At 54.1% G+C, this 10,626-nt stretch overlaps 2 protein-coding genes across 2 annotated transcripts; both read right to left on the reverse strand.

The window, feature by feature from the left end:
* Positions 1–922: 922 nt before the first annotated feature.
* On the reverse strand, positions 923–4,466 carry LOC142357371 (fructose-1,6-bisphosphatase class 2-like). Its single transcript, XM_075409022.1, has 12 exons — positions 4,400–4,466; positions 3,686–3,961; positions 3,256–3,520; positions 3,069–3,109; positions 2,866–2,944; positions 2,632–2,712; positions 2,407–2,489; positions 2,168–2,218; positions 1,974–2,040; positions 1,581–1,790; positions 1,281–1,392; positions 923–1,117 (listed from the first exon to the last, which is right to left on the reverse strand). The coding sequence occupies exons 2-12, from the start codon at positions 3,886–3,888 to the stop codon at positions 1,062–1,064; spliced, it is 1,248 nt and encodes a 415-aa protein (XP_075265137.1). The 5' UTR covers positions 3,889–3,961; positions 4,400–4,466; the 3' UTR covers positions 923–1,061.
* Positions 4,467–5,905: 1,439 nt separating this feature from the next.
* Positions 5,906–8,499, reverse strand: LOC142357373 (uncharacterized). Its single transcript, XM_075409024.1, has 7 exons — positions 8,305–8,499; positions 8,100–8,174; positions 7,612–7,741; positions 6,989–7,125; positions 6,716–6,811; positions 6,529–6,581; positions 5,906–6,354 (listed from the first exon to the last, which is right to left on the reverse strand). Exons 1-7 carry the CDS (start codon positions 8,497–8,499, stop codon positions 6,030–6,032), a joined length of 1,011 nt encoding a protein of 336 aa, XP_075265139.1. The 3' UTR covers positions 5,906–6,029.
* Positions 8,500–10,626: the final 2,127 nt, after the last annotated feature.

Genomic DNA, 10,626 nt, shown 5'->3' on the forward strand with positions numbered 1-10,626 from the left:
ATCAAGCAATTGGCGCCCAGAGCCAACCAATGTGCAGGCAGAGCATCGGTAAATACGCAAGGGAGGCCGAGGAAGCGAGAAAGGGGGGCAAGTCAGCCCCCACCCCCTGAAGGGCTGGTTACACTCGAACGCTATCGCTCGCCCAAAACACGATCTGCAGCTCAATAGTAGTCGTTCAACACTGACAACACCCGCGTACGGTCTAAGTCTGGTGACATGTTTCTGGCGCACGATGACAGTTGAGTTTCATGAGATGTTTGAGCATTAGAGGTTGGCCCTACAACAGCACAGGGTCGGCATTCAACCCGACCATCATGGGAAGGTTTGTGCAGCCATACTACAGGAGTGAGAACATTAAGAGTGTAACTAAGTGTCATGTGAGTTCCCGGTATGTGATTCTGTCATTTGCATGTCATGGTTTTGGAGATTCACTCGCAGCTGCGCTAGTCCCACATGGTACCCTGTGAAGCAAGAGACCTACTGATCCCTCCTGGTTGATCATGCTGTGTATGTCATGACTTGCTTCGCCATGGAAGCAGCTGCTGCCCCGTCCGCTGGTATTCCAGTGAAGAATATTTGTAGAGAACGGTCATACATCTAAGCAGAACAACAGTGTAAAAAAAGCTCAATAGCAGCGATTGGAAATGCAAGATCACAAATCCCGGTGGAGCATGAGTCTGTAGATGCCGATAGTCTACAGGCGAACATGAGGAACACACACTTGCCCAGGGGGCCACACTTGTTAGAGGTGATGTGTGTCTGGTGGTGGTCGGGCCCCGGGAAGCGGGGGGGGGGGGGGGGGGGGGGGGCACTATTCCACCCATGATAGGGGGCTTATCATGTCCGTAGTCGCGGGATTGGGATTGTTTGCCTCGTTGGTGCTTTCGGCCAAGAATCAGAGCAAGTCAGGTACATAAGGGCCAACGCATTACAATGTTGGTGAGTCTTAACCCCATCACCAGGGCTCTCTGTACAGTACATGCGAGCATAGATACTTCATTCACGAGATGTCACACACGGAGTTATTCAGCATGCTTGGAGCAGGACGCATGGCTGTGATCCTACAGGTTGGTGACACTGGGCTTGCTCCATCGGTGAGTGGTCTCCATGACGCGTACTGGAGGGACACACAACGGTGCAGAAACTCAGGTTCAGCTGTGGTTCACCACACTGTGCAAGGCACTGGTTGGTCCCACGTAGAGCTGTGCCCCAGTTGCACGATGCAGCATTCAGTGCCAGAAAACAAACAAACAGATGGCAAGGGGTGCCCATGTCAATACCTGTGCCAGACTCTGCGCGCATCACAATCGAGTTTGTCGATGCACCTCCTCCATAGTAACGCACACCTTTCAGAAGGTTGCCGTCTGTCACGCCAGTAGCTGCAAAGAACACCTGCATGTCCGAGGATAGCCGTCATCCCGATTACCACATGAGTACTCTGAATGCTATGTCCAGGTCCACGCAGTGCTCCGTCCCAATGTATGGTGGGGCGACACGTGCTGATGATCCAACGGGAGGTGTATAATGCTAGTGGATGAGCAACGGGCAGGCGTGGTTCGAGGCATGTGGTCCAGCGCTACCTGATCGCCCTTGCACAAGTCCTCGACAAATAGTATCCGGCTGAGGTCATATCCAAGCTCCAGGGCCTTCTTCTCCTCCTCGTCATTGCGGGGAGCAAGCCGCCCTTGCAGTGTTCCGCCCATGCACTTCATGGCGGCTGCAGTGATCACGCCTTCGGGCGTGCCGCCAGTGCCCAACATGATGTCGACAGACGTGTCTGGGCGGGCAACCTGCACGGTGGTGATATCAACAAAACCTCAACAGACTGTTGTACGTAAGCTTCGTCTGGGATGGGGACTGCACGGCCTTGGTACAGTATGGCATGCACAGAAGTGTTGAGTGATGGGGGATTTCATGCGAATGGCTGTGGCTGTTGAGAGTCTGGACGAGCTATGGAGAGAGTGTTACTGTACCTCGATGGCAGCTGCCACATCGCCGTCGCTGATCAGCTTGATCCGTGCCCCAGCATTGCGGACCTCCCTGTTGAACCAGGCAAGGAAATTAACAGTCAGTCCAGGATCAAGGCCAGGACGTAAGACCAGGAGTCTGGTCACAAACATACTTGACACATCTGCAGGGCCCCTGGGAGTGGCAGGCTAGGCCTTACTGGATGAGGTCCTGATGCCTTGGCCGGTCCAAAATGATCACGGTGACCTCACTGCATACATATGCATCGGATACCGTTACGCAGTTCTCTGAGAGGGACTCATGAGAAGTCCATCATCATGTAATTCAGTCGTGGATAGGACGGACAGTGCACAATGGCAAGTTGGGAGCCGAAGCAAGCACCACGAGTTACCACCACACAGCCAAGACCAAAAGCCCCATGCACATACTCTCTCTTACCTGACCGACTTTCGTTTGGCTTCAGCCACAGCTTGAAGATTCCTCAGCACAGGGTAGCTGAGGCTCACAGAGTGTGGCAGGACCTGTCCAGTAAAAAGGCAAGCTGTCAGTTGGGCTCAACCTCACATTTTGGACCGGTCATAATAAGCATACATATACAGCAATCGAGAACTGCCATTCTGCTTGGGCCAACTGTCATGTGCAGCTGTGAGCGCCGCTAGGTACCTCTGGGCCGACTGCCAGCTTCTCCATGTACATGCATGGGCCTGGGTCGAAGAGAGCGCCCTTCTCAGCGACGGCAATCACCTGCATGCCATGAGAAGCAATATGAGGGGCAGCCAATCACCAGTGTAGTCCTGTGCGTGCCTGGCGTACAGAATGGTTGCTGGTAAACGGTCCATGGCAGAGAATGGGGAGCTGTTTGGCCCACAAGTCTGTAGCAGGTTTGCCGAGTCTCACCGCAATCGCCCCTTCGCGGCCATTGGCAGTAAGGGTTGTTCCATCCAAGGGGTCGACAGCGATATCCACACTGGGGGAGCTGTGAGCAGCAGTTATTAACAGGTGGGTGTGCGATAGGTCAGCAATGTCACAGCATGTCAATATGCCAGGAATTGACTGGCGATGCCCCAAGGGGTAGGGAGTTCTAAGTTTGAAATAATCACCTGCCATCTCCAACTCTCTCGCCACAGTACAGCATTGGCGCCTGCGTATGGAGCAAATCACATCATCAAACCTCGAAATGTGTGTAAGGAGGTAGCGGCTGCTGCTGTGCTGGTCTAATAAACGACAGCTAGCCATACTTCGTGGGCAGCAAAGGTGTGTGTGTTTTGGCGGGGTCCTCAATTTTACCTCATCCTTTTCGCCCTCCCGAATGACGATCGTGCCATCCATTTTGATAGTATTCAGAACTTTGCGCATCTGATCCACAGCCGCCTGGTCTGCAGCGTTCTTGTCGCCCTTGCCTTGCCAGATCCCAGCAGCGAGGGCTGCGGCTTCAGTGACCCGCACAATCTCTAAGGCCAGGTTGCGCTGCACAACTGTGCTGTACACGGGACCAGGAGTTTCGGCTTGTCCTTGCGCAGGTTCTGAAGCTTCTGGAGCCAGAAAAGGTGGCCTGGGGCAGATGTCCATTGACGAAATCGGTCTTCAGGTACACCCAGTTGTCAGGATCAGGAAGGTGTGCGCGCGTGTGTGCCCCCGCAACTCATCAGTTCAACGGGATTGAACTGTGGGTGGTAGCGGTGGATTTTGGGGGGGGGGGGGGGGGGGGGGGGCGCACGGTTTGGAGGCGACATGCGGGACAATTCCTCTACTGCGGCTTCTTGGGTCGGATGGTGAGAACCCGGGCAAGGCAGACGCCCTTATGGGACCAGATCGGGAAAACTTGTGCCGTCCGCCGGTGCGCTGCACCGAAATCTTGCGGGTTGCTGAGCCGAGGTGGCCCCCCGCGGCTCTCATAGTTGTCACGACTTGGAGCGACATTTCCACTGGTGATGACAGTTATCACCGCGAGTCGAAGATTTAGCAGAGGATCTGGAGCTCTGGCCTGTAGGGCCTGGATGCCAACGATGTTTTTCAGTGTGGTATGGAGACTCCGAGAGGGGGGGACGTTTACTGAACGACGACGTGGAGCTGAAGCGTGAACCGAAAACGAGAGCATAGGCCCGTACTAGCAGAAGGGCGGGGGGGGGGGGGGGGGGGATCTCGCTGACGTCTCGGAGAGAAAGGACGATGATGAAACCAGTCTCTCCTCTGTGGAACTAATCTACATTCGCACCCTGAGATTCCGATTTTAATCAGTTCGAACATTGTCTAATACAGCAGTGTTACGGACGGCACGTTAATTGGGAGTCTGACGGGTGTTCGATCGCGAGATGTCCCTTGTCGGAAAAAAGGGCGAACGAGGAAACTGGTGAGTTCGGTAGAGCAACAACCACCCGAGAAGCGCGCAGCAACGCTTGCGCATGGCTCGCCCCTTCGAAATCCTACTTACCAGAAAATCGACTGTAAGATCAGTTTCTACTTCGTGGAGCCCAGGCTCGGTGTGAGCGTGATCGTCGGGAGCTGTATTTCGATCGCGGGGTCAGATCGACTATATACCATCGAGCGCAAACTTTGACAGCACCTGCACCCGCCCTCTGTTACGTCGATCGTACCCTACCTACCTATCCTTAGTATCTCCTGCTACTAGCGCTACCTACCTGCCCTACCTAGAGAATTGTAATTGCAAATTCCTTCCCACTTCCGAGCTTCGTGCCCTGAGTCCCTGTTGTGTGACTGCAACTGTCAGCTAGGCTGGACCGCGTCCAGTCACAGAAGTATTCCCACGTCAGCAGGCAGTTGTGACTCAGCTATCAGCGTCTCGGGCGGGCCCCCGCCACGTACCCTACCTCTAGCCCTCAGGACTCAGGAGTCAGGGCTCCTGGACTCAGATCTGAAACAGTGAACAGGGATCAAACCAGGCTGAAAGTTGAATGAACACGTCGTATTTTTCCACTCCCGGGAGAAGCTGATATTTTATTATGGTATTTTTCCTTGACACCATAATTTCCCGATCCAAAGTTAGTAGAGCCACCAAGCGGGGGCTAGGTGGTAGGGTAGGTACCCTTCTGACTATATACCCTGCCCTACCTTACTTATTAGGCTACAGTACGAGTACGAGTAGCAGATAGTCATGTATGACTCTCAGTACTCGTAGGATGTCTATGGCACCCCGGACTCCCGAGGTCCCTGTGTCCCGGGATGGCTACCCTACGTTGCGACAGAGTCTGGAGTAGTACTTAATATAGTGCCTAAGAAAAACAAGTTATATCCTCGGGGGAGGTCAGATTGGAAGGGGGAAACCTAAACCAAACAAATAAGTTAGGATTCCCGACTTGTAGCATGCATGATGCACCCGCGTGGGGTTCAAATGTTTTTTTCTTTAAATGTGCATCTCTACTACAATACCAATAATAATAAGTATGTGCATACTGCATTTTATCAAATATCACATGAGACTATGTCCTAAAGTAGGTACGGGCAGCTGGGACTGACCGCTGACGTCATCACTCGGTAGGTAGTCGGATGCATGTCGAGCTCGCTGGCGCGCCGGGCGCTAGCTGCCTATCGTACAGTATATACTGAACTCGTACCAGTACAAGTACTATCCCGAGTGTCATGCATGTACTCGCGTATATATGCCGTCAGCTCGGTCATGGCCATGGGCCGGAAGCCAGGTAGGGTAGGTACGTAGGGTACCTAGCGCAATTGTAGGACCTACGTACAATGTAGGTAGGTAGCTCGGGGTCGGTTTCCTGTTTGGTTCCGGCTGTTCTCAGCTCCAAAGAGGGCCTCTAGACAGCACGAGTACGGCCTGTAGGCCTATTGTTGGGGACGTGATGGACAGACGCACTCGACTAGTTAAAAACCATTACAGCATGAGGTCGGTGCCGACACACTCGAATCCTCAACGCAACTCCTCTGGTTGGTCAACACAATGAACTCTCTCCCTCTGCATTGGACTGCAAATCTGTGGCGTGGGCACAGAGGAAAGGAGACGTCATGCACAAATCCAGCACGGAACTTGCTGGCATTTCAACATGTGGTGACTGAATGCTTCCAAACGTCAGTTCATGACTCGTTCAGAAATAATTGACCCCTCCTCCTGCATCAGTCTGCCGCATGTAGTCTGATTTGCTGTCATCCTCTGGCTGCGCCTCATCTGCCTCGAGCTCGGCAAGCGTGTCCTTCAGCAATGGGGCATGTCCTTGGCTTGGCTCGGCATCCATCCCGGATTCCCAATCACGGCCACGCTTGCCCTGTGGCAAGTGGAGGGGGACATTCCCAGCTCCTGGAGCGAAGTTGTCTCCTGAGATGAAGGGATTGTTGAACGTGTTGTGTTCAGAGCCATCTATCACACCACCAGCGAATGGGTCGTCGCCTGTCTGGCTGCTGTGCCGGTGAGCTCTGTCGGAGCGGCAGCATGGCAAACGCACCCGGTACAGTTAGCGTTGAAATCAGGAAGATGTAGCAGGACAGGAGCGAGCAACCAGCTCTCCCCAAAAAGCTGAGGGCAGTTCGAAATTTCACACTGCCCCTCTTGGGGGATACGCCTACATGACGCCTAGTGAAATTGCGCACCTGGGGGTCTTTGCGGACAGGTTGCCTGCATCCGACATTTGCCTGGAAAGATTCTGTTGCATACAGTAGGGAACACATTCACATGCCCATCAACTCCACAACACAAAAGAAAGGAGCGTGGCAAAAGGCTGATCACTGAGTCACATGACACCTGCCATGCATTGGCACAGTGATAACTACGGCAGACCTCAGCGGCGATCGCCTCGTCAACATCAAGTTGCTTCATCCGGCCGCCCGAGCGCCTGCTGTCCACCCGTCCAATCGTACCTAGCCCAGCAATCGTCTACGCGGCACAGTCGGAGACAGGAGGGGTTATCACTCAGCCTCCAGAACCTATCCCTGTGACTCACTCCGTCTAGATCAGGCCGGCGTCAAGCTGCCACATGGAGTGAGGTGCGGGCTGGCCAGGGTAGCTGCAGGGGCAGACAGGGGCAGCAGCAGTGTCAGACTGAGGCCACACCACATTCTCCTTGACAGGGTTCGTGTCCATGAACATGTCGGTCTCCGGAACGGGTGTGGCATCGCCATATCCACGCCCGGAAGAAGTCGCAGCCGAAGCAGCGGCAGCAGCATGGCCGACGACCCTTGGCTGGTGTTCTGTATGTATTGGGATGGCATGCATTAGGAGAGAAACTTCAAGACGCTGGGCTCTGTGATACCTTGCTATGGATAGAAATGAAAGGCAAGCTAACTGAAGCATTCAACAACTATCAGAGCATGAAGCAGACCGCAATGCAAGAGCACAGTATCGACACTCACATCCCAACCAGTGTGGGTGTCACTATAACATGGGGAGACAGTCAAGGCACCCAGTGGTGTCCAAAGACGAAAGATAAGACCAGGAAAGGAGGGGGGGGGGGGGGGGGGGGGGAGGTTGAAAGACAGGGGTCGATCTGTAGCGCCTCGCAGCGTTGCAAAATGCCCAGCCATGCGCTGCCGTATTCGAGCCTGCCGTTTCGGTGCCTGCCGTCTATTTGCGCATATGCTCCCGTCCCCGCCCTCCTCATTGCCTTTCTCTTTCACCTAGGAAATGCGCATAATGCTTGGCAAAGACTGTGAGTCAGTGGAGCTGGAATGACGCACCTTGCTCGTCAATCATTTGCATGATGGACAGGCCTGCTCCTTCCCGGAGTGCAAAGTGGTGATGTGCCCCGGGCTCCTTCCCAGGGTCAAGGCCCCGCATCCTCTGCAGCCTGTGGCTGAGGTAGATCTCCTGCCGGCGGTGTAACCAGGTGCAAGGGGCTTGAGCATATGAATACATCATGCTGACTATATGGCTAAGTCATTATGTCTTAATTTATTGCGTGCATGTCATTGAACTATTTGCCGAGTATGTGCATCGTTTTCAGGGTCAGTGCCACCCTAGCGGTTGTATACGGGCACAGATGGAATGAACTCTCCGTGTCTGTGGGTGCACGCTGAAGATTGGAGATGCAACTGGGGAACTGTGTGTATCTCTGGGTGTTTGTGTAACCAAGAAGGAAGAGATAGCCCTATGTGTGTGTGTGTGTGTGTGTGTGTGTGTGTGTTGGGGGGGGGGGGGGGGGGGGGGGATTTGGGGCGGTCGGGACCTCCAGAGGCCGAAAGCCAGGTTCCCTGCTGGTCCTCTGCATTTCATCCTGCAGCTGCTTCAGAGTGGTCTCCACCTGCCAGTTCACAATCCACACTGTGTCTTTATGGGCAGATTTGCAGATGTCCCATCCTGTGAACGAACACCAGTTTCCTGCCTCCGGATGTTTGAATAAGAGAGGGATGTACAGGGCAGCGCCGGCTCACCAGAGGGAACTCCTGCTTCACGGTATCAATGTCTAGCCGTCCGTCAAACTTGCTTACAGCGACACCGAAAACGCGGACCCACTCGTCATCTTCTGCTTCTGCCGCCTCTGCCAGTTTCCGCAGGGTCGGGCGGAGATCTTGCAGGTGCGACTGGGGCATGAAGAGAGTGGACAGCAGCAGGCGGACGCGAACCATTTGGGTCTAGCCTGGAGAATTGAGCGATAAGGGATTCCAGGACCTCCTTGGTCAACCTAGGGCCGAAGCTGTCGAGGCTGCTCCACTCCCCTGGCGACGAATGAAGGATACGCTGAAATCAGATTCTGCCATAATGCCGAAAATGGTCAAGCGGCCATGGCGCGCATGCACGCCACGAGAGGAGCAGCTGGAGATATGTGGATGGTGCAATCTTCCATGAGATCTTTGCTGCTAATTGAAAACCTTGACGTTTTGGGAATGAGCTCTACCCGGAAATCCTACCTGCTAGCCGCGACGAGGCCCAATATGCCACGTCCCTATCACTGGAGTGCTCCATAGCACCTTGTCAGCAGAAGCCAGGTCGTTCTGGGCAGAATGCGAGCACATCCAAGATCAACCAGCCAATATAATCGACTTTGGTTGGTGCCCCAAATTACCAAAAGCCACCTGGGTCTGCACTCTGCACTCTCCTACCCAAGACTTTCCTTGCCAAGAGGTACATGTGATGTCGGTTAAACTGCTACCTGCTTCTCTAGGGGTGCAACTCACGCAGCCCGAACGAGTTGTGACGCTGCCAATCGACACTCTGACCTCCTCAGACTTTCGCACACAGAACAACCGCTCGTGAGGGGAAGAGAGGGGGGGGGGGGGGGGGGGGGGGTTCTGCTCTTCCTTCCCTAACCTGCGGGCTGAGCAGTCTCACAGACGGGTTGGATTTTGGTACGAGTACTGTAGCAACCCAGGACCTCGCACCCTCTATATCTACCGGAGCTTGCAGCGAGTTGATCAAGTCGTCGATGTCAACCACGCATGAGCCTGATCGTCTACATCCCATCCGCGGTGCCAAGCTTGGCCTGCTCCAGTCTCCAGAGTCCAGCTTGTCTCATGAAGCGATACTGTACGAGTACAGTACCGGTACCTACCAGGCAGGAGGGGGGGAAAAAAGTACGAGTACCAGGAGATAGTACGGCCAGCCAGGGTCCAGGAGATAGTACAGTACGCGATATATCTAGCGCTATACGCGGCTTACGCGCGCGCGCAGCCGCGGCTGCCGCGCACTATATTCGCACGCGAGTATCCGTGAGCTAGTACTACAGTAGTACGAGTACCAGATCTCGATCCTGCATGGCGTACCGGCCAGTAATTTTAAAAAAGTACTGCAGCACTACGTTATAGTACTAGTACGAGTACGGGTTGTGGAATCGGCATTCGCATGTCCATGTGAATTTGGTATTTGCAGGCGCTCGCCTGGCCGGAGCCGGCGACGGATGGGGCGCAGATTTTTTTTTCCTCCACGGCTGTCTTTCAACAGTACGAGTACGAGTACTTGCAAGCTAGTAGTACTCATGTAGGCCACAGCCAGTTCTACAGCAGGGTTTTATTAGTTAGTAGGTAGGTATCCTCTACTGTTGGACTGTAGAGTACAGTACTACGTTACTCGTACTAGGGACACTAGGGGACAGTACTAGGGACAGTACATGTTGGGTACTAGCTACAGTACGAGTAGTTGTACTGTACTTACTAGCTACCTAGAAATCGATCCATGTGTTACTGTCGACTGTCATGCGCTCACATGAAGTACCGTAGGGTAGGTACGTGGGCTATCCTTATGTCGCGATGGATCACATGCAGGCCAGGCAATACGACCGATTCACACGACAGGAGGCTAAACTGATCTCCGTGCGCCAGGATCTGCCAAACCCACAAACAGCGACCAGGTCCCTCTTGGCCCGTCTAATCCCGATCCTCATCTTTCGAACGGTAATGATATCTATCACTAATATGTTCCTGTCCATCCTGGTCGCTCTGTAACCACCTGTCCGTGCACATTACTGATGGTGTTAGCGCTTGGTGGGTTGGGACCTTCACGGGGGCGTCGCTCTGTGGATCTGCCTAAGCTAACGCCTCGCTGAGATACCCTTATGTGAAGTTTGGAATCGGGAGCTGGTGCAAGGATGGCAGCGCACAGAATCCGTCAGTGGGAATTCCGAACATGGGAAGAATACCTCATCCGCCCTCCCTTCATCCCTCTCGATCGATTCGGCCTGGCCTCCTCGTCTAGTGGCTCCGTCGTGTGCAACCTATCGTGCCGGGCTTCCCATCCAGTTACACGTTCCCGTCTTGCTG

This window comes from Convolutriloba macropyga, unplaced genomic scaffold (genome assembly GCF_964194025.1).
Source record: "Convolutriloba macropyga unplaced genomic scaffold, txConMacr16.3 SCAFFOLD_5414, whole genome shotgun sequence".
In the NCBI taxonomy this organism is placed as follows: Eukaryota; Metazoa; Xenacoelomorpha; order Acoela; family Convolutidae; genus Convolutriloba; species Convolutriloba macropyga.